The sequence below is a fragment of the Nuphar pumila genome, chromosome 7 (genome assembly GCF_984573655.1).
Source record: "Nuphar pumila chromosome 7, dmNupPumi1.hap1.1, whole genome shotgun sequence".
NCBI lineage: Eukaryota > Viridiplantae > Streptophyta > Magnoliopsida > Nymphaeales > Nymphaeaceae > Nuphar > Nuphar pumila.
Window position 1 is genome coordinate 19128512 of NC_143255.1, and position 24075 is coordinate 19152586.

Below are 24075 nucleotides of genomic sequence, written 5' to 3' on the forward strand. Positions count from 1 at the left end.
TCTTAGTGGTATGAATAACTATGGGCAGGATATACAAGTTTATGCTGTTTGCATGTGTTTTATATACGGGGTATGACTTATAAGTTTTTTTTAACAATCACACATTTTCTAAATACAACAACAACAACAATTAGGCCTTCATCTTAAAACAATTGGGGTCGGCGATATGAACCAAAAAAGAAATGGCGATATGAACCAAAAAAGAAAATCATTCTGGGTCTTTCACATGAATCCTTCTCCTCCAATCATTTCTATCCAATGCCATGTCCTCGGCGAGGTTCAAAGCATTCATATCCTTTCCTATCAACTCCATCCATGTCTTCCTAGGCCTACTCTGACCTCTTTTAACTAATATATTTTCTCATTTCTTCATCCTTTTAACGGGAGCATCATTAGGCCTTCGCCGAATATGTCCAAACCACCGTAAACGATTCTCTCTCATCTTATTTTCAATGAGTGCAATGCCTACCTTCTTACGTATTTTCTCGTTCTGAATCTTATTTTTTATTGTATTTTCACACATTCATCTCAACATACGCATCTCAGCTACACTCATTTTTTGAATATGATGTCTCTTGGCAGTCCAACATTTCGTACCATATAGTAAATAGTAAAGCGGGCCTAATAATCGTCCTATAAAACTTTCCCTTCAACCGCAATGGCATTCTACGATCTCACAACACTCCAGTTACACATTTTCTAAATGCATTTCAAAAATTATATCCAGAATAATATTCACATCCGATATTAAAATCCAATTCAAACCCGTTCAAATGCTATTTGAATATTGTGGGTTGGATCATATGATCCAAAACAAAGTGACCTGACCCAATACTTGTTTATGTGCATGTGTGATTTCAATGAATCAAACAATGCAATCCCACCCAGCTTGTCCAGCACAAATTTTCGCCGGACCAACAGTGTCCAGATTGGACTGTTTGGAACACACCCTTACCTAATGAAATGATGCGGGTTTTTTCTCAATATCCAAAAAGGAAAATTTCAAAACGTAAGGGCAATTTCTTGCATCGAATTCCAGACTAAGCTCAAAAAGCGATAAAGGAATAATGTGGGTCATCTGAATTGAAATTAGGGGCATTATAGTAATTTCACTTTCAATCTTCCACGATAAAAACCCTGGTACTACCGGGCAGCGTTGGGAGGGTTTTTAGGTTTTATCTTCGTCGTTGTTGCTTCTTCGCTCACGAACGCGCTCTCACTCGCACACAGTCCCTCTCTCTCTGGTTCGTCTCGTTGCCCTAATCCCTCTCTCTCTCGCCTTTCTCCTTGCCCTAACTCTATCTCTCTCTGCAGATCCTTCTCTCCGTCTGCGATGGCTACCGTCCGGTTCGTCGCTTCTTCCACTGCTCTGTCCTCCTTCGAAGGGCTGAGGCCCTCCGAGATTGGTGTTTCGTCCCTCGCCCCCAGCAACTTGGCGCTCTCTAAGTGGTCCTTCAGGGGACTCACCGTGAGGGCGGCGACCGTCGTCGCGCCCAAGGTATAAAAGCTTCTCTGGCTGTTTGGGTTTTCTGCTATTTCTTTGTCGAATAATGAAGTTTCATTTGCTGTCATCGTCTGGATGCTGTAGACGAAGTAGTTATTGCTACCGTTCTTCACAATGATGAGGCTCTGGTGTTTGTCCTTGTGGATTCTGTAGTTGGAGTTTGGCCTTCTTTCGTTTCTGTGTTGTGTGTGTGTGCGCGTATGCAACTGAGTTGGCGACGGATTACTGTTTTCACATCGATTACGTGTGTGTAAGAATTATGGGACTCTAGTGTTTGTTCTTCGTTGATGATCTCTGTCACGGGTTTCATCCTCATTTCTTGTTAATCTTGGTGTGTGTGCAACGGAGCCGATGTCTGGTTATCGTTTTTGGATCGATTTGTTGTATATTTGCTACCTTCTAGCTGAATTGTTAAAGCTTCCTTAGTCTTGGAACTTGGTCTGTGACAAGCGGGCGTCTAGTTTCTGTTGATATGCAGGCTACTGTTGGTATATTACTGTTGATGTGCTGCTGGTTGTTACCGTTTAAAAAATTGCCTGGGATCACTAAAGAATGGAAGTGAACATGGCTAGAGGTACAAGACTGCGTTGCGCTTTTTATGTGTGTTCAATGAACTTCGAATCAATGTATAGCGTCTTATACACACTGAATGGACTATTTTTAGGTTACCAGAGGACTTATTCTGTGTTAAAAAAGATGTAGAATATAATTCTAAGATTGTTATTGCCATAATTCTTAACCTTGTGGAAATGGAGAATCCTTATACAAGATATTCTAAAGTGATGTGTCTGAGATTGTTCATGTTGTCAGAATGGTTGAAATGCATTATTTTTTTTCTTTCAATCTTGATGGAGATGTGTGTATTCATAACAAGAACAATTTGCCATCTGGGTTGGTAGCAATTGATAGTTTCATAAGAACGGCCGTTCCTTCTCATTTCTTATACCAATCTCTATTTTGAACCTGCTTCAGTGCATCCGTGGTTGTCAGAAACTTGGAAATTTGCATGGCTTTGTTACCCTTATTATTCATCTAAGGAGATGCTTCTTGTACATGCACTGGTTTTAGTTGTTTCAATGTACAATTCCATGCTTTTCTGATAGTCAGTTCTACTAAATCCTCCAGAGATTGTCTGAAATTGTTAACCTTTTTGTTTTGTTGGAGATGCACAACTAACATATTCAGTGTAGTGACTGCATTGGAGTAAACAGTTTGTCCCATTCCTTTTGTTTGAATTTGTGTTTTGGCTTAGGGCGTTTTGCTTATGCTGCATTGGCAACATTAGATTGAACAGAAATTCTCAATCATTTTGTTTGAATTCTTGTTCTCCGTTGGGGCGTTTTTGCTTCTGTTATATTTGCAGATTTCCTGTGTGCTACAGCCAAAATTCGCCTGCACATGTAGGTTAATTTTACAGCATGACACTTAGGCAGGTGTACACGAAGCATTTTGTGCAGTAGCAATTAGGTTGTTTCTGCAGCTGTGTTTTTTCCTGTAATCTTATTATGGTTCCATTTAGCATGCGTGGTTTATATAATTGTTTAGTCTGTTCTTCATGTTCAGTGCAGCTCTTGAGTAGTTTGATTACCAACTTTTATCATGGTTTCAGTTGCAATAAATGCAGAACTCTTTTTCTTTTCTCATCAAAATTTCTTTGTTTATTTTTCACGAGCTTTCTGCTCAAGTTGTTTATAGCATGTGCATCTTTAATCAGGTCTGTGATATTTAGTTGCTTCCTTCCCCTCATTCCCAGTTGATATCAAGTTTCTGGTTGCAATGGTTGTAACTATATGTACTTTTGCTTTTCTCTCTGGCATTAGCCTTGTTGTGGTTTGATATGCAACAGTGGTTGGTGATTTGTTCCCAGCCTCTTTTTGTTGAAATTTTGTGGTATTGAAGTGCTTATTGTCGCTCTCTTGTCACCTAGTTTCTGTGGAGACTTATAAATTTATATTATGTTGCACATTACAGTCTTTGGTTATTCTGTTATTTCCTAATTTGTGTGACCTCTCGCCATGTGGGTAGCCATATGGCTCTCATCTTCTTGTACAGTGTATTTTGCCTTCTGCTTTAATAGTATTGATTTTGAATTGGGAAAACTTTATGATGGTGTGGGTTTATTCTGAAGCTTTCATATATCAGTGCTCTAGTTTCATTTAGAGTTTTGATTTATCAAAGGTTCTACTTCTATCTAATGCTTGTATGTGTTCTTCTCTATAGTATACCAGCATCAAGCCCTTGGCTGATCGAGTCCTAGTGAAAATTAAGACCGTGGAGGAGAAGACTGTAAGTGGTATCCTACTCCCTACAACTGCCCAGACCAAATCTCAAGGGGGAGAGGTCGTTGCCCTCGGAGAGGGTAGAACTGTTGGTAAGAACAAGGTTGAAATCAGTGTTCAGGTACTCACCACAGTTGCTACCTGATTGTCCTCTGTCCTCTTTTCTTCCTAACCTAAGACAATTTGATGATCTAAAACATAAAATTGCTGTCTTTGGCGTGATTATCGTATTTCAATCAAATAAGTCTATGTCCTAGCACTTTTTTATGATCCTTCTTTTTTTCCTCACTATCTGCGAAAAGATATTAAAAAAGGCGAACATATGTTCTGCTTTGGCTCCTCCCAAATTTTCCTGGGTCTAACCCCATGGTGTTTTTGCTCGCTCTTGTTTTGGTCAAACCCATTTGCTCCCTTGAGACAATAAGACAATACCAAAGACCAAACTGGATGGTGCTTTACTGGTACCCATGCGAAGCACATTTGTCCCCATGAGATTGCAATAACAAAATACTGAAAATGATCATTTTCACATGTCCCTCAGAGCACATTTGATAGTTGCACTGTTGACCGAAGCATCCAGGCTTGGAAGAATAGGCAGAATTTATAAACTGAAATTCTTAGAGAATATCATTCGATGTGTTGTTTTTCCTCATTTCTGCCCAAAAAACGTTAGAAATACAACAGTTTCAAAATGCCATGAGATTTTCTGACTAATATGAATGAATTAGGCATTATCTTTGATACTATCGGAAGTGCTATATACAATCTAATTGTCCCATTGTCTTCATGATTATTTTAGTTGAATTGTTGGTGGATCCAACCATACGAATTTCATCTCTACAGGCTTCTAGTGGAGTACATGTATTAAATGAAGAGTTTTTTTTCAATGTTTGTACTGGTTTTCAAAGAAATCTGATGTGCTACATTGATCTAAAAATTCACAAGTGTTTCACATCAATTAGATCCAAAGCACTTTCTTGGTAAATAAACCAGTCACCACACTTATGAGGTCTGATTGATTTGATCATGCTTGCAACTTCAACTCTAGTATTTTTCTATCGGTTAGTAACAATTAAACACACACAATTTACTGCATAGTTGGTCTATTCCAATACTAATTCTTTTTCCTACTGTTCATCATAGACTGGTGCACAAGTTGTGTATTCCAAGTATGCAGGCACAGAGATCGAGTTTAACGGAAGCAACCATCTTTTGTTGAAGGAAGATGACATTGTCGGTATTCTTGATAGTGATAATATAAAAGATCTTAAACCTCTCAATGACCGAGTCTTGATAAAGGTTTGTCCCTATATCGGCATTCTTTCCCTCATGCACATGGACAAAAGCTTTAGACAATAAAAGGTAAAGCCTATGGGCGTGTCAAAGTCAGAACCTCTGTAACAAATATCGCGAGATTTATAAAAATCTCGCGATAATATTGTGAGAAATTGCGTGAAAGTTTAAAACGGCAATTTCTTGCGAGATTTTCAAACTGTGACAAATATCATGATATTTACCAGTTTAGCAGATATTTATCTTGAGATTTTCATTTTTAAATGTATTTTATTTATATTTTCCTATAAAATTTATTTTTTATATTTTTAAATTTATTTTTTATTACCGAGATTTTGCCAAAAAAAATGTGAGATTTATGAAAATTTTCAAAATCTCTCGAGTTTTTTACTCCCGAGATTTTGCCGTTTTTAACTTTTGTCACTATGGTCTGTGGCACCACACAAGTCAAGTTAATCTTTCCGAATAATTGTCAGTCTGTAAACTTTGTATACCTATTTATTATCGATTCATATTTATTGTGCACTAAACTTTTAGGATATATTTATTATTGTTCAGAGTGTGGCATCATCCACCTCATGACTTAGACGATGGCCTGCTGACTTTTTAGGATGAACCCTTTTATTGTAGTTTATATCTTTCTGTCATATTCTAGAAGTCTGACTGCCCTTATGCTGTTAACTATTTGTTTCTGCACTATAAATGCTGTGTGAACATGGCTGTTGTAGCTGGTAGATTGAAACTTGATGGATGTTGAAAAAATAAATGTACGCTCAAGCTTTTACCTTTTAATTTAGGTTGCACAAGCTGAGGAGAAAACAGCTGGAGGTTTGTTACTGACAGAAGCAACCAAGGAAAAGCCTTCAATTGGCACGGTGAGTTGCTTATCTAGTTTAATTTAGCCTTGTGGTTGTCTTCCTTGTACGTTCACATACTTTTAATTTATTCTTTTCTGGGAATTGCTGTATTCTGTATTTTTTTCAAGTTCATTCCTCTCTAGCAAGGAAAAAAAGCCCCAGATATCCATCAATTTTTAATTCAATTTGGGGAAATTTTGTCCCCTAGAAATGCTGTTGTTTGCTTGCTTACAATTTTCCGTTACTTCCATAATGAAAATGTCAGATTTGGTTTCATTCTTTATTCTGCACAATTTGCAAAACTAGTAGCAACCTTCGTATATAAACTCCCTGCAGCTACAAAAAGGGAGATCAAATAATTTTGAGAATTGTTGGCTTCTGTAAATCGGGTGAGTATAAAGATTGATGTCAAAACTTAATTAGCTTTATAAAAATCTAGCTACGATATGATTGGTGCGTGTGGATTACCAGACAGCCCATGGGCAACCTTTAAGCGCTGTAACGCCCAAATGTCTTGCATGGTTATTTTTTTTTCTATTTAAGATGAGCTTTCACTCGTGCCTCTTTTTTAAGCTACAGAATAGCCTCTGGGATCATGTTTCATCTAGTGAACCTAGTGTAAACCAATAACGATCTTCATCTCATACGGAAATGCTTATGCATAATGTGCAATGGCTATTGCAACGCATGAGATACATTTGTGTTGTAAGTTCTGTTGTAAGATATTTTGTCCTACATTGGCATGACCAATCGAGTTCCTAGCAATTCTGTGATTCTAAGAATCTGCACTTTTGCCCCAAGCTCATGTATCAGCCAGCCGTCAATCAGTTTACTGTCTGTATTCTAAACTGTCATACTTTGAGTGTTAAAAGCACGATTTTCTTGCCTCTGGTCTTTTTTGTGCATGTCTGAAAGCTGAGTTATTATGTGCAGGTTGTGGCGGTTGGACCAGGACCTTTGGATGAGGAAGGTGGCCGTAAGCCGTTGGACATTTCTCCAGGGAACACCGTCCTATACTCTAAATATGCGGGCAATGACTTCAAGAGCAGTGATGGCTCGGAGTACATTACTCTGAGAGCGTCAGATGTAATGGCTGTGCTATCTTGAGCCTGCAACTTGGGCCTTTTGTGATTTATCAAGGGGAGCTGGTTTCAGGAAATTGCAAAATGTAGGGATTGTGAGTGATGCTGCTTTGTCAATTGTTATTGCGGCTTTTCTGCTTATTATTTAGTTATGATTGAAGTCCATACAGCCTTTTGTTCTCTTGTGAATTGGAGATGCCACTGGCAATCAACTAAAGGGTTTTGATAAGGGTCACCAATTATTGCAGCTACTCATTCTGTTTGAATAGCAAGAAACTGGTGTGAGATAGATACCATTTAAATTAGGTTGGGCGTATGAGAGTGTTTCGGCTCTAGATTAGCTATGTATATAAAGAATAGTTTAGGTAGCCCTGGAAATTCACAATGTTGATCGACACAAAGGAAGAGCCGTAAATCGGTCATCTGTGATTAAAATCTGGGTAAACATGTTAATCTTCTAGAGAGAGAGAGAGAGAGAGAGAGAGGACGCCTAATTTTTCATTGTGTGGTTTCTATAGTTTTCGGTGGAACCAAGGAGGACAATTCTTGGTTTGCCTTCATGGGTATAATTCGTTTTTATCATTCAGACGATCTGGCTCAGACTTGGCTTGAGCTTATGGTTAGGGGTGGGCAATGGGTCGAGCAGCTTGGCTCACCTTGAACTGGTTTCTGGTAAGGATTTAGAATTTAGACCCTGACTTGTTACGGACGGAGTTGAAAACTGAACCGTTTAATGGGTCAGGGCTCATCTTGTGCGCCTTAAGCATAATCGGCAATGAGTGCAGTGCATTCCGATCAAACTGTGCTGGCGCATGGGAGTGTCCATTAGCTTTTAGAGTTAGGGTTAAGTAAGACAGGCGGTCATGGGGCTCCACCTGGGATTTTCCTGGCTTTGGAGATGGTTCTTTGTTATAAAAAAAAAATTTCTTTTGAAAGGCAAGCTGGGGTTAGACCGACGCACTAGTTATTATTCAATCGTACCACTGGGGTTTGAACCTGCAATGTCTCCACCAGAAGGAGACATGCACTGACAGCTCTTACCAACCAGGTTGAGCCCCCATTGATTTTTGCATACAAATGTTCTATTTGTGCTCGTTAAGACTCCGATCGATGCATGACCCATTGGCCGAATGAACAACAGGTTTGTCATGGTCATTTAAAAGCGGGCGGAGTACCTACTCCCTAGTACTAGAAATCACGATTGGAAGTTGCATCTTTTAAATTTTAGATAATGTTTTTTTGACATAAAAATAAGATTTTTTAAGTCATTTGTTATAAAGGTCTTAAAAAACATACAGCTATAATCACATCCAAAACTTGTTTTCTACTAAACAATGCTTATAGATCATATTTATAAGGTTTAATAAAAAAAAAAGTTTAAGAAATTTGAAAATCTAAAGTTTCTATTAAGTGAGAGTAGGTACTCCGGGAGCACCTTATCATTACCAATTCACAAATGGCAGGGCAGCCCACTAAACCTGGTGGCCGAAAGATAAAATGGGCTTAAGTCGCCTCGTGTCAGGCAAAGAACGCCAGACCATATTGCCAAAGTAAACCATGCTTGAACAAGGTAACCCAGCTTGTTCAGCTCGTTTACAAACCCTTGCGTGGAGAGAGAGAGAGAGCATGTTGGGGTCTGCTAATTAGTTACCTGGTTTGACATGGGTTCTGGGCCGATTTTTTGGGTCCTAAGTTGAAAAGATCTCGACCTAGCCTTATAATTGGTCACATTGATCTTTTGGTAGGGTATGGTATCTACTCAAGTAAGGGTGTAAGCTGGTTAGGTTCAGTTGAGGTCTTGCAAGACCCGTTCTTGAATCAGGCCTAAAAATTAGACCCAAACTTGATGTCTTTTGATTTGGATTGGATTCAAGTTTGGGTATGACTAGAATTGAGGACCCATATGAGTTAATGGGTTCAGGTCTTAAGTAGATCCATTCTTTAATTGGATTTAATAAATAGGCCTATCATATCTAGTTTGATTCAGGTTCAGGTCTTAAGTAGAGCCATTATTTAATCAGATCTACCAAATAGATGTATCTTATCTAGTTTGATTCGGGTTCAAGTTTGGGTATGACTAAAAAAGTGTGGATCCATATAGGTTAACAGGTTTAGGCAAAAAATGGGCTGATTACAAATGGGTTGGGTCTTAATTTAATTTATGCTCTAGTTGGGACTAGATATTACTAAGATTGCAGACTTGCAAGGTGTTGAGATGTCATAATGTAATCATTGTAATATTTTAGTTTGTGCATAAATTGTTATTTCATTAGCATAATGCATTGTAGTATGTTTATCCCGTAATATGAATGTAATCATGATTAATTATACAGATGTAAATTGTGTTTAATTCTGATATTGTAATGTTGCATGATTTAGATGTTATCTGAAAAAGTGTCAATGCTTATTTTTATGATTGAAATATTTGTATTCACGTGTTTTGGTACTACAGTTATGGACTAATGTCTCTACTTATAATATTTCAGGTAATGAGTAGGTTGGAGGGTGATGATTGTAGGTTCGAGGTGGTGCCAAGATAGCCACAGTTCTTTAAGGCTTTTGAGAGGACTTGATACATTTTGTTATTATTTAATTTGTTTAAATCCTGTAAACTCTGATAATAGTTGAGACTAGTGTTTGATTTATTTTAATGCAAACTATGGTTTGATTGAAGTATTTTAGTCTTACATGTATGTATTGTATCTGTAACCCGCCCAAGGCTTGAACAATATTTATAAAAGAGTTTTTGTTATATTCTTGAAAATTGTGTAGAGGGGTTTAAAAAAAAATCCTAAAATTTAGGTTTCAAAAATTAGAGAGTTACAGTCTTAGTATAAGAGCTGTGTGAAGATAACCATAAGTCGATAAGGCTCTTCATTTTTCCGTGTACATTAGAAAGATATTGCATATTTTTAGAATCCTACTTTTTAGGTAAGAAGTTGCTTCAGTCCCTATCATGTAAATGGTGGAATCCCACAATTAGTGGAAAAGCTATATTTATCTTTCTTCATTTTCTAATGAAAAGTGATTTTTCTCTCTGTCTTGGTCATTCACTTCTCATGGTATAAGAGCGTGGTGATACCTGGACGATTCAAGGCCCATTTTCACTCTGGTTCATTGCCAACAAGGGGCATAACTGAGGTCAAGTTTTGATTTCAAGTCATTGTTGGGAGAACTCGCATAGTTGGCTCCCTGTTGCTGCTCATTTGCTAAGTTGTTGTTCATTCAACGTCTTCTGGTTCTCAATCGTGAAGCTATCTTTTGCAACTCATCTTCTTTTCTCGATCTTGGGTTGCATGGTTGGAGCCTCTCCTGCTCTCTCAAGCCCACTTGATGAAGTTTGAGTCTATTTTACTTGTATCATTCTAATAGTTCAAGGATTGTTCTTGTATTTCAACCTCTTGACGAAGACAATTATGCTACTTGGAGTCAAGCCATGATAATGACTTTGAGTGCTAAAAATAAAATCGATTTTATAGGCGGTTTTGTTTTAAAGCTTGATAGTGGATCACCGGGTTACCCTAAATGGGTATGATGCAACAACATGTTGTTTAACTCGATTTCTTGAGACTTGGCCAATAACGTCATCTGCACTATCACAACCCATGAAGTATGGTTAGATCTTCATGAAAGATTTTCACAAATAATTGCTCCCAGCATATAACAAATTCAATGTGCAATTGTTCGTCTTTGTCAAGATACCATGTCTGTTGCCACATATTTTTCTAAACTCAAAGGCTTTTTAAATGAATTACCATCCTACAATCCCTTGCCCACCTGCATGCAGTTGAACAACTCAAAGAACAACAAGAATATGAAAGAGTGTTTCAATTTATCATGGGTCTTAATGATTCATATGACACTGCTAGAATGCAAATCCTCCTCAACAACCCCTTGCCTCCTGCTGATAAAGTTTATGCCCTTGTAATATAAGATGAGCAAAGTAGGGAAGCTCATGTTGTTCCTGTGGCAGTCTCCAATAAATCTACCCTATACTCATGCTTCTCATGCTTCTCATGCTGAGAACGTTGAATCAAAATAATAGAAACAAAAGCACTCATCGTGGCCGACCCATATGCTCTCACTATGGTGTTGCTAGTGATGTTAAAGATAAGTGTTTTAAGATTCACTGGTATCCTCCAAGACATAAACTGCATAAATCTAGTGCAAATGAAACTGCCCCTACTTCATCTATCAATGTTGTGTCATCTCAAAAAAATGAGGTAACCCAGAGTGAGTAGTGCAGATGAGACTGTTGTGCTCACCTAGAGTGAATACAACCAGCTCATGGCATTCACCAAGAGCAAGCCTTCAACAACCAATTTTTTAGGTTTGTCTTTTCATTCTCCTTCTCATGTTTTATGGATCATTGATTCAGGAGCCAATGATCACATTGTTTCTTTTTTAAGTCTATTTGATAAATCTCAAAATTCTAATATTCATGTTAAACTTCTAAATGGGTCATGTGTTGGTATATCTCATCAAGGCTTGGTAAAAATTTCACGCTTCATCTTCTTAAACAATGCATTGTATATTCCATCATTTAAATTCAATCTAGTTTTTGTTAGCCAATTGACTAAGTTCTTAAATTGTTCAATTGTTTTTTTCCTGACTCATGTATTATTCAGAACTTTGCATAAAAGATGAAGATTGGAGCGGGTTGGGAGAGAGATGGGTTGTACATGCTAAAAGTCTCAAGTTCGATTGCTGCAACCTTGGCCTCACCTATGGCTCAACTTGAAATTTGGAACCAACGTCTTGGCCATCCCTCATTAATTCATATGATTTTTTTTAAATATGATTCTAAAATTTCTTTAGAAAATTTAAATTTATGTCATTGCGATGTTTGTCATCGTGCTAAGCAAATAAGATTATCGTTTGTTCTAGTGAGATTACTACCAATAATATTTTTGAACTCGTGCATGTTGATATTTGGGGACCCTACTCTCAAAGTTTTTTAAGTGGGGCTTATTATTTTCTTAATGTGGTAGATGATTTTTCTAAAAGTGTTTGAATTTATATGATACATAACAAAAGTGAAGCCAAATATCTTCTTTAAAACTTCTTTCATATGGTCCAAAATTAGTTTCAATGTCATGTTAAATATGTTAGGTCTAACAATGGATAAAAAAAAAATTCTTATAAAATTCAATATTTCTTTGAAAATAATGGAGTTTACCATCAATATAGTTGTGTGTCAACTCCTCAGCAAAATGATGTGGTTGAACTTAAATATAGGCATTTGCTGAAAGTAGCAACGACTTTAATGTTTTAAGCCAATCTACCATTTAAGTTTTAGGGAGAATGCGTTTTAATTGCAGTTTATCTTATAAATCAAACTCCTACTCATCGTCTTGGAGAAAAACCTCTTTCTAAAATTTTGTTCAATAAAAAACCAACATATAATCATCTTAAAGGTTTTGGATGTCTATGCTATGCAACTAACATAGATAAAAACAAATCCAAATTTAATTCAAGAGCTAAAAAATGTGTTTTTATTGGTTATACCTTTGATTAAAAGACTTATAAAGTATACAATTTAGAATCCAACTTCTTTTTCTAAGGCTGCACAACGAGCCAAACTAGCTTGATCTCGACTCATTTAAACTTGACTCAGACTCATTCGAGTAATCAAACAAGTCGAGCTTGATCAGGAGTTCAATCTTGATTAAGCTCGACTAATAAAGATATATGAGGACTGATTTTAGGATATGTATTATTTTTGTTGGCTAATAATCATAGTGTGTGCATTTAGCTAAGTGGGTGACATGTTTGTCATGTACATGTGTGGTTATGAGTTCAAATCCTGCCCTATATAGAATTAAGTTTTTATGTTTTTTAATAAATTAGTGCGTCTTGAATTTGAACTTGAGCCGAGTTTGTATACCTCCTTTCAAGCTCGGCTAGATTTGAGCCAAGCTTTTTGAGTTTGAGCTCGGCTCGAGCCTGGCTTGTGTGCACCCCTATGTTTTTCTCTAGTCACGATGTTATTTTTCATGAGTCTATTTTTTCTTACCATAGGATAAATGATGGTGACAATGATGTTGTGTTACCAATCCCTACGCCTATGTATGAATCTCCTACTGAGCAAAAACTCAAAAACTTCCAAACTTTAGTGCCTACCTTTGAGAGTTCTAAACCTGAAGTTGAAAACCAGCCTCATTTATGTGATCCACCCATTGTTGAGAGAGTAACCTTTGATGATTCATTAAGAAAAAATGACCTATCATGCTAAAAGATTTTTACTGTATAGTCACTCAATGCGAGTTTGATTCAATACTCACTTCGAATAAAGGAACAATAAGTACATGATTTCTTTTAATAAATTGTGTCCAAAAAAATCTTATATTCTGATCAATTTTTTTTTGTTAGCCATATCTTTAGTAGATGAACCCATGTCATTAAACAAGCTATTAAAGAGGCTTGCTAGCATGATACCATGAGTACGAAAATACAAGTATAGACACCCTCACTTCCCTACTATGAGTGAAACTTGTAGGGTGTAAGTGGATATACAAGGTAAAATATAAGTATGATGGGTCCATTGAACATTATAAGACTATGCTGATGGTAAATGGCTATTCCCAACAAGAAAGTCATGAGACGTTTGCTCTTGTGGCTAAATTAGTCTCTATCATATGCCTCATTGCCATAGCTGCAGTAAAAAATTGGACACTCCATCAAATAAATGCTTACAATGCTTTTCTGCACAAAGATCTTGATGAAGATGTTTACATAAAAATGCCTTCAGGTATTGCCAAATATAGAAAAAATTCAGTATGTAAACTCAACAAATCATTGTATGGTCTCAAGCAAGTTCCTACAAAATGGTTTTTAAAGTTCTCCACTATGCTTGTTCAATACAATTTTTCACAATCTAAGGCTGATTATTTTTTGTTGATGTTTTCCTTATAGTCATTCTCATATTGTTGTTGTTGTGTTTTCCTTATAGTCATTCTAGTTTGTGTTGATGATCTTGTGATAGCAGGCAATGATGACATAACCATCACTGAGCTGAAAAAATATCTAAGTAAAAAATTTTGCATGAAAGATCTAGGCCCTTTGAAATATTTTTTGAGAATTGAAGTATTAAGATCTAAAGCTGAAATATATTTGACTCAAAGAAAGTATGACCTCGATATCCTGGACAAAACATGAATGTTAGGTGCTAAGCCAGTCGAGTTCCCAATGGAACAAAGGTTGGCATTAACCTTTACTGATGGCGAAGGGTTGCAAGATCCATCAATGTATAGAAGATTAGTTGGACATTTGATATATTTGACCATCACACATCCTGACATTATGTATGAAGTTCATATGTTGAGCAGAATCATGCAGTCATCAAGGAAACCTCATCTGGAGGGAGCATTGTGTGTAATACACTACTTGAAGAAGTCCCAATCAAAGAATTCTATTGTTAGCTACATCAAAATTACATATTAAAGGTTACTGTGACTGAGATTGGCCATGATGTTCCAAGTCTCAAAAATCTATCATAGGCTACTACATTTTCTTGAGAAAAAGTCCAGTGTCATAAAAAACTAATAAAAAAAGCACTATTTCATGATCAAAAGTAGAATATCATGCTATGGCTGAGATTTCTCTTTAAAGATCTTTAAGTTGAATTGTCATATCCGGCTGATTTGGTGTGTGATAATTAGGCAACAATTCATAGTGTTGCTAATCCGGTGTTTCACGAAAAGATAAAACACATTAATTTCAATTGTCATCTTGTTCAAGAAAAGCTTGTCAAAGAGGTTATCAATACAAATTTTATTCAATCAAAAGATCAAATTGCTAGTCTCTTCATAAAAGCTTTGGGCAAAAAACAATTTTCATCTTTGGTAAACAAACTAGGAGTTCGAGATCTCCACTCTCCAGTTTGAGGGGAGTGTTGAGATGTCTATAAGAAGAGTCATGTGAAGATAACGATAAGTCGATATCTGTGTACATTAAAAAGATGTATATCTTTAGAATCTTACTTTTTAGGGAAGAAGTTGCTTTGTAACAATTCCTGTCGTGTAAATGGTGGAATCCCACAATCAGTTGCTGTATTTATCTTTCCTCATTTTCTAATGAATGACAAGTGAATTTTCTGTCTAATCATTTTGTTAAAAAATAAAAATAGGGATTGAATACAAATAAAATCAGAATATAAGAATGAGAAAAGGATAAACACACCAAATATAAGTGATTCAGCTAAAGATGTACAATCATGAAAAAACACTTTCACACTATTTCTTTCTCGTATATTCAATTCCTCAAGTTATATATTTATACAGGTTCAAGATCCAAACAAGAAAGTTTATCTACAACTCATATGATAACTAATTAAGATAAGATAATGACAGATTAAAGCTCATGTAATCCATCAAATCTTGATAAATCTTTAGCTGTAAATCTTTTTCAGATTTAGATAAAACCTTCCATATCGTTATAGATTCCAACACATGGTTAATTGGGTGAGTTTGTTTTAATGCAAGTAAGTTCTATTAGAATTTTTTAACTTTTAGAGTTAGAAAAGATGTTATCATAAAAGAAACCTATTGAATTAATGATAATTACATTCATAAATTTCTCATTATCGATATACATCATGCTCGAGTTAGGATCAGTTTTTGGGTGTTTGTCCAAGATGGGTTCAGTTTTGGGTTGGTTCTGGAATATATTGTATAGAACTGTTTGGTCGGGTATAAGGTGGTTTTGAGTACATACCGGATTCAAGTTTGAATCGGTTCAGATATAAATTACATAGAGCAATAGAGTCGGGTCTAAAAACCAGATTGGATCCGATCCTGATCGGATTTGAGTTTATATTTTTCATACCCAAAATTGACCTGTTTTTTAAAATGTTTTAGAATTTATGCCTGGCTCGAACTCATGAGTCTATCCAAATTAGGTCGGTATGAGGGTAATCTGTTCGGGACACACCCCTATTCTCAATAAACAAGAAGCTGAAAATGGAACCAAACTAAGATTGGTTCTTTTGGTTACCCAATTCAAACTTATCATGTTGGGTTAAGGAGGTGTGGCTCAGCTACCGACGAGACAACTGGGTTAAGGGTAGGATGGCTTCAGATTGCACCTTGTTGAGTCCTGGTCACTCCAAAAACTCAGTGAACTGAAACTTTTTTGGATCTGCCACACACCCCTGCGATAGTGTGGCACTTATGATAGCGCAAGTCCGTTAGCCATGTTAGCTGCTTCAAGGAGTCCACCACCTTGCCACTCTTTCTCTAGCCAAAACCCCCAAAAGCCACTATTTTTTTCAGGCCCGTCCACTCGTCCAGACCCCTCAGAATCACCCAATCCCAAAACCAAGATGTGGGTACCTCAAACACCATCGAATCATCCCACAAAAGCCCCAATGTCATTGATATTCTTGAAGAAAGAGGCCTCCTTGAATCCATCACAAGCCAGGAAATCAGGTCAGCTTCCTCTAATCCTTCTCTGAATCCTCTGAGAGTGTATTGTGGTTTGACCCAACTGCAGAAAGTCTGCACTTGGGCAATTTGATTGGTATCATTGTTCTCTCATGGTTCCATAGATGTGGGCATAGGATTGTTGCCTTGATTGGGGGTGCTACTGGAAGGGTTGGTGACCCTTCTGGTAAAAGTGTGGAAAGGCCTGAGCTTGATGAAGAAACTCTGGTGAAAAACACTCTAGGAATCCAGAAAACACTGATTACTATCTTGGGTAGGGGGAAGGATTTGAATTTGGATGTGGGTAATGGGGGTTCTGTGGAAATCTTGAACAATTATGATTGGTGTAAGGAGTTTAGGCTCCTGGATTTCCTCCGGGACGTGGGTAGGTTCGCGAGAGTGGGGACGATGATTGCAAAGGAGAGCGTCAAGAAGCGGTTGAATTCGGAGGAGGGGATGAATTATACTGAATTTACTTATCAGCTGTTGCAGGGGTATGATTTCCTTCACTTGTTTAAGAACGAGGGGGTGAGTGTTCAGATTGGTGGGAGTGATCAGTGGGGGAACATCACTGCTGGTACTGAATTGATTAGGAAGATTCTGCAGGTTGATGGTGCATATGGTCTGACGTTTCCTCTTCTGTTGAAGAGCGATGGGACGAAGTTCGGGAAGTCGGAAGGCGGGGCGATTTGGTTATCACCAGCGATGTTGTCGCCTTACAAGTTTTATCAGTATTTTTTCTCGGTTCCAGATGCTGATGTGGTACACTTTTTGAAGATTCTGACCTTTTTGAGTATGGAAGAGATTGAGGAATTGGAAGAAGGGATGAAGAAGGATGGCTATGTGCCCAATTCAGCGCAGAGGCGGTTGGGCGAGGAAGTAACTCGCTTTGTTCACGGTGAAGAGGGTTTGTCAGAAGCTCTGAAAGCAACAGAGGCATTGAAACCTGGAGCAGAGACAAAACTTGATTCAAGGACCATTGAAGATATTTCTGGGGATGTGCCATCTTGTGCATTAGCTTACAATGAAGTGTTGAATTCCTCTCTTCTTGATATTTCTGTTTCTTCAGGATTGCTTGCCACTAAGTCAGCTGCACGTCGCCTATTGAAGCAAGGGGGACTTTACATGAACAATAGGAGGATTGATAGTGAGGAGAAGGTGATAGAAGAAGATGATATTGTTGAAGGGAAAGTGATTCTATTGTCAGCTGGGAAGAAGAACAAGATGGTGATAAGGTTATCTTAATTATTTTCGTGCATTTATTTCATGATGCACACATCTTGTTCCATGTTTTGATGTTAAATTCATTTATGGTACTTAGAAAGAGGAATATGTCTTTATTAAATGCTTTTTTGTTTACGGTTCATTATTAGATTATGTTTCACGTAGATAAATGATATTGTTTTCCTCCTTTTCATATTTAAAATTTTCTTGGCAATTTGGCACGAATCATGATAACTTGATCGGGTTCCTTTGGGAGTCTATGCAAGACACCAGTGAGGTTTTTCCATAGTTAGGGGTCTCAGTTGCATGGTGATTTGAGTTACGAGGTTGGTCTGCCATTTCAGATTGGGATGAATTTGCATTAGTAAAATTGAGGCACCTAAACTGGTAATCCATGTTTTAATAAGCCTTTGAGGAAGACAATAAGTAGGGACGTGAAAGAATTGTCGGGTCTGATTTTTGTTTTTAACAGAAATGAAGTAATATGACTTGTATGGCTGACCTAATGTAGATGGGACGATGCATGATGATAATGATGAGTAGAACTTCATCTACTCTTGCATTTATCAAGTAGATTCAACCATATGGACATGATTTTCATCTTTCAGTTATCATGGAACCCACATTAGATCAAGAAATTGAATTAAAGTAAAGTTTCAAAGGACAAAAGTGAATAGCCTAAATTGGATGAAAATGCAAGTCAAGAAAATGAATCTTAACTTCCAAATTATTTGATGTAAAGAGTATTGGATGAGCCATAGATTCATTTATACCGTCAAATGCAAGTGAAAATGCTTATGTAGGCAAAGTTCTATTGATCCATGCAACATTTATGACATGCACATCTGCACTGGAGATTTATACAGAAAATTCCCAGTTCTTTTATCTGAATTGTTAAAGTTCCTCCAAGGTGGCACATTAATGTGATCAAGTAATGTGGCACCTCTGGTATTTATTGGATGGGCATATCCTCTTACACACTGTTTAGCCAGTAGCCCACTTTTTTCTCTTTTCTTTCTCTTTATCATGGTGTCCGTTTGAAGAAAAAGATGAAAAAGGTGAAGTAGACAATGACAAAGAAGAGGAAGGTGGTTTCCTATCTCGGGTGTTGAACACCATTCAATAAATGCAAGATCTACATAAGGTCATCCTTCTTTGATAAACCGGTTCATGTCTGAATATAATGCCATTGTATGAGTATATATCTTTTGAGCTAGTGCTGGTATTTCTTTTATAATTTTTCCATAACTGGTTTTTGACTCTTATACCGGCAACCTATACAAGACCTCAATGCCTTTGTCCAGATGTAAGTGTACTTGTTTTCTTTATATACTTTTCAGTGTTAATGGCTTTATCATTCTTTAAAAAAGATCCATGAATCTGGTTTATGTGGATCCTTCTTAAACCCAAAGCTTAAAATTGAATGAATTTTCAATTTCTTAGCATAAGTACTGAGTTGAGTAATCACTTTTTGCATTTTAAAGGATGGATTAGTTTATTGACTTCTAATTTATAAGAGGAGAATTGCATAACTGCGTACATTACATTTACTCATTTAGTGATTTCATATGCTTGTCATTTTGATCTTACATTTTAAAATTTTGGCGACAAAACCAGTTCTTTATGCATAAAAAGTAGCACTTGACTTTATTCTATTTGTGCAGGTGTTTGTGAATTAATTAAGAATTACCCCTTTTTCTATAAAATATTTTGTTCTTTATCTCTGCATTATAAAAGTTGACTAGTTTGTTTATCCTTATACAGTTATTTGGTGGCTAGTTGTTTATTTGGAAATAGATTTGATTATGCAATAACTAATATTTACTGTAAATTGAGAAGAGGGAAATGTATTTATACCATGAACCTATGTTATCATCACTGTCCACCTTAACACAAATGAGCATATTTTTGAGAATTGTTTTGTGCTAGATGAAATTATGCTTGGAGAAGTGAGCCAAGGTAATAGAACTAGACTTTGGTATTTGTATTGTTAATTTGAGAATGGTGCAAGTTTCACACTCCTGCTTCAATAATGTGTTTGTTTCTGCAGGTCTTTGTGTTTCTTAATTTCCTATTGTATGCATAGGCATATCTTACCTTGCAAAGAAGGCCACTTGTATCGGCAGATATTTTTGCTTTTTAAAGGTTATTGTTCCTTTAATGCACAAAACTATTTTTTCTTTTTAAAGGCAAACTGGGTATACCCATGCAGGATTTGAACTTGGGACCCGTCAGTTGTGATATTGTTGTAATGAAACAAGGTACAATGGAACAATAGTGAAACAAACACAATACCAACAAAGGGCTTTAATAAACTCACTTAAAGTTGGTCACTAGTGGACCAAATACAATCTCAAGAGAGATAAAAATACCAAAACAGGGTCATTTTGGTCTATTTTTTGGATTTTTTTTTTTTTAAATTCTGGTCTACAGAATTTAAAAAAAAAATCTTAGGGGGGGGGTGGGGGGGGGGGGGTGGCGCTGCCCCCCTATAACCCCCCGCCAAGGGCGCCCCCCTGGACCGCTGACCGCACAGCGGGACCCGCGTTGGGGGAACCCCCCCCCCCCTCCTGTAAGGAAAAAAACCCTGAATCAGGCTTCACAACTCATCACCTGTCCCCTAATGGGCATAACTTTGACCAAGTCTTTATATATATAGCCGAGTCCTCGTGTCCAAAATTTTTGAAATTGCGTCGCACCCGCACCCGCACCCATGTGACATAGTCTACGACTAATTTACCTTGTAGATCATGGTTCACACTTATCATGCTGAGAACTAGTTGAGCTGTTTATGAATATGGATTTGGCCCATTTTAAGCTGGATTTGGGTTTCATTCAACTGTAATATGACTTAATTCTGACCCAGGTAGAGTTCTAACCAAGTCCATTTGATGATCATCTTGACATGCTACGCAGTCATTATCTGTTTAAACAGTTGATGCACAACTTTAACTTTTGGCAAAAAATTTAGCTCTTTACGCATTATCTGTAGCAGTTTAGGTGATTAAGATATTTTTGCATGCGAGTAGAAGTAGATTTGTTTTTTCTTAAAGTAGTTGTTGGATTAAGGCAGATAGCAACGATCTGTGATAACCTCAAAATTATAGATGTGTATGTGTGGTGATTTCACTAATTAAGTTTAACTGTGATTACAGAATGCTAGAATGTTGTGCGTGTGTGTGATGATTTCAATTATTAAGTTTAACTGTGCTTACAGAATGCACGATGTAGCCTTTGGTGTATTCAATATGGTCTGCCATCTTTATACCAAAGCCACTATGTCATGTGATGTATAAATTTTAAAAGAAAAAGTAGTCTTCAAATTCCACTTAGGTAACCTTGACTATAAGGTAACTCTTAAACAACTACTTTCTTCAATCTTCTGGCCATAAATTGCTGGTTGGATTCACTGTGAGGAACTGCACTGGCCAATTTCTCTAAACTAGATTTGTTAATGGCAGCAAAGTATCGGGCTAAGAGAGAATGGGACTGGTGGAAAAATATTTTATATGACCGAGAAATCCCCCAATGTCATGACTGAATCTTCTCAGGTAGATTTACTTTTGATTGATCAATAAACTGATTGGGAGCCTGGTTCGGCCAAAGTTTCTGTTATATATGATGTACCGGTTTAACTGATTCCAAGCTCAACTGATGTCCAGATATTGTGATCACATGGCTAGGAATGTGCCCAGGTTTGTTGTTATATGTCATGATAAACCTTAGAAAGATAAACCATCGTATGTGTGTGTGTTCGCATGTATAGTCACATCATTTTCACAGTAATATCAACAAGGGTTTCTCATAAAAGCATTCAAAATTAAGTGTTTCAAATTGAAATCTAGGTAAGAATTTCATCGACATAGTAAATCTACTGTGTAGATAAAATCATCACACTGCACTAAGCTTAACATGATCAGTTACCAATAACTAAATCTTTCTAGAAAATTGGCAAAATCAAGTAAACATGATCAGTTGATTGTGACCATTATTAAAAATCCTTTTTGTCACTTGTACCAGCAAGCCACTATGCAGAGCAGGTTTTTTTTATATCCATTTTTGTTTGTTTGGGTTGGGTGGGGGAGGTTATGTTGGTGTTTGTGTTTGATCCATAGATCCACCATGGACCAAGAACCATTGTCCTATTGAAATCTCAAATGGACGTGAAATTCAATGTCATATTTTGACTTATGAGCACTGCACGATCTCTTGGGGTTATTCTGTGCTTGGAAGGAATAAGAAAAGGAATAAATATAGTGATATTTTTATTCTTTCTTGCCATAAATAGAAAGAAAGAAAAAATAATGAATGATGTGGATGGATGAATTGCAGGATATGAAAGAAGGTGAAATGCTCAACCAAAAGAGCTCCAAAGACTTACTGAAATTTCTACCTGTGTACAATCTCATCTACAAATCAACTGTCATCAAGTAGACACCAAGCTTGGCATGAACGTCCCCCGAAATACCAAACTGCTTTTTATTGCTTGGGCATCATTTGGTATCAACTAAGAAGTTATATCCATTTGTCCCAGTTGTCACAGTAACATGCCCCCATCCCCTGTTTTATCTCTTTTATCCTGCTAAACATGAACTTTCAGATGGAATGGCGAAGCTACAATATCATAACTGAGAGATCTTGCCATCTTGGACTCGGCTACTCACCAATTTGCAAAAGAAGAATAATTGTAGTTTAACAGGTCGGACGAGTCTTAGGTGAAAGTAAAAATGATTTATCTAGTTAAAATCTTCTTAGAATTGGATCAACGGATCATCCAATTGAAAATGTTACCACAACACTTGGGCCGTCAGAAACAGTTCAAATAAGCAGGTACAAATAGCATACAGTCGAACTACTTTATTATATCTATTAGGGTGAAGGGAAATTAAATAACCCACTGACAAATTTTGGCAACTATGACCAAGGACTATTCATGGACATGTTTACTTTTTTTTTGGGGGGTGTACCATGAAGTGAGTATTCATGGCTTCTCAAAAAGATTTTTGTTCTCACCAAAGGCATGAACTTATGTGTGTTCATTACCATATATTAAGATTCCGAGAAAAAAGAATAACAAAAAGAGGAAAAACTGATGCTTAATGTATGTGTCATGCACGTCAAAATCACACCTTTTTGTTGACTAACTAATTTGCAATTTAGTGGACATATCACCCTCAAATTTTGCTTATTTTTCACTTGTTTATGTTTATAGAAAAGTTTAGAGTTATATCATGAACATTATTATCTCCCTCATCGTTTGTCCAACAAAGATCTCATCTAGGGATGGCAATGGACCGGGGTGGTGGCGGGGGACAAGGTTTTCACCCCCACCCCATCTCAAAATCCTGCCCTCCATCCCCGCCTCCATCCTCACACAGGTTTTGATTTTAACCTCCATCCCCTGCCTTCATCCCCGTTTCATGTCTTCGATCCTCAGTCCAAACGGTGTGAGGCAGGGTGGGCAGGGCGGGGCGGGGCGGGGCGGGGCAAGACGGGGATCGGGACAGAGATGGGGCGGGGCAGGAAAAAGCATAAGTTCATCCCCGTACGGGTTTTGATTTTAACCTCCATCCCCGTTTCATGTCCTCCATCCCCGGTCCAAAAGAGGCGGGTGGAGCCCCGTTTCCCCTCCGTCCACTGCCATCCCTAATCTCATCCTCAATCAAATGAAAGAAGTCATAAGAGTATTAATGACAAACAAAAGAAAAGACTTCATCAACTCGAGATGCTCAAACAAATGGTGATTCAGGTTAAATGTTAGGGGATTCATAGTTAAAAGGAATAAATATAGTGATATCTTTATTGTTCATTGCCATAGAAAAAAAATATATGAAAGATGTGGATGGATGGAATTGAAAGAGTGTGAAATGTTCAGCCAAAAGAGCTCCAAAGACCGTTGAAACATGCACTTTTATACAATCTCATTTACAAATCAACCACCATCAACCGGACACCAAACTCGGCATTAACAAGTCCCTGGAATACCAAACCTCTTTTACTACTCGGGCATCGTTCTGTATCAAGCAATAAGAAGTTATATCCATTTGTCCCAATTAGCACAATAATATGGTCCCACTTGTAGTTTTTTTCTCTTTTATCTTGCTAAACATACATTTTCAGCTGAAATGGTGAACCTACAATATTATGACTCAAAAATCTTGCCATCTTGGATTTGGCTACTCCCCAGTTTGCTAAAAGAAGAATAATTGTTAGTTTAACAGGTTGGTTGGTGGAGTCTCTGGTGAAAATAAAAAGATTTATCCAGTTAAAACCTTTTTCAGTTGGATCAATGGATCATCTAATTGAAAATGATACCATAATACATAGGCCGTTAGCAGCAGTTCAAATAAGCAAATACAAATAGCATACAATCAAACTACCTTAATATATCTGTAAGGGTGAAGGGAAATTATG

At 37.1% G+C, this 24075-nt stretch overlaps 1 protein-coding gene and 1 pseudogene across 3 annotated transcripts; both read left to right on the top strand.

The window, feature by feature from the left end:
• Window positions 1-1147: 1147 nt before the first annotated feature.
• On the top strand, window positions 1148-9779 carry LOC149831388 (20 kDa chaperonin, chloroplastic-like). 3 transcript variants are annotated; one of them, XR_016433281.1, is made up of 7 exons: window positions 1148-1244; window positions 1315-1498; window positions 3725-3904; window positions 4927-5082; window positions 5874-5951; window positions 6867-7110; window positions 9502-9779. XR_016433281.1 is itself a non-coding variant. In XM_090013864.1 (6 exons), exons 2-6 carry the CDS (start codon window positions 1334-1336, stop codon window positions 7038-7040), a joined length of 753 nt encoding a protein of 250 aa, XP_089869990.1. In that variant the 5' UTR covers window positions 1148-1244; window positions 1315-1333; the 3' UTR covers window positions 7041-7266. The 3 variants fall into 3 exon arrangements, 1 of the variants encoding a protein (XP_089869990.1); XR_016433280.1 differs by having other exon boundaries at window positions 6867-7101; XM_090013864.1 differs by lacking the exon at window positions 9502-9779 and having other exon boundaries at window positions 6867-7266.
• Window positions 9780-16083: 6304 nt separating this feature from the next.
• LOC149831389 (tyrosine--tRNA ligase, chloroplastic/mitochondrial pseudogene) lies at window positions 16084-17691 on the top strand (annotated as a pseudogene).
• The last annotated feature ends 6384 nt before the right edge of the window (window positions 17692-24075 follow it).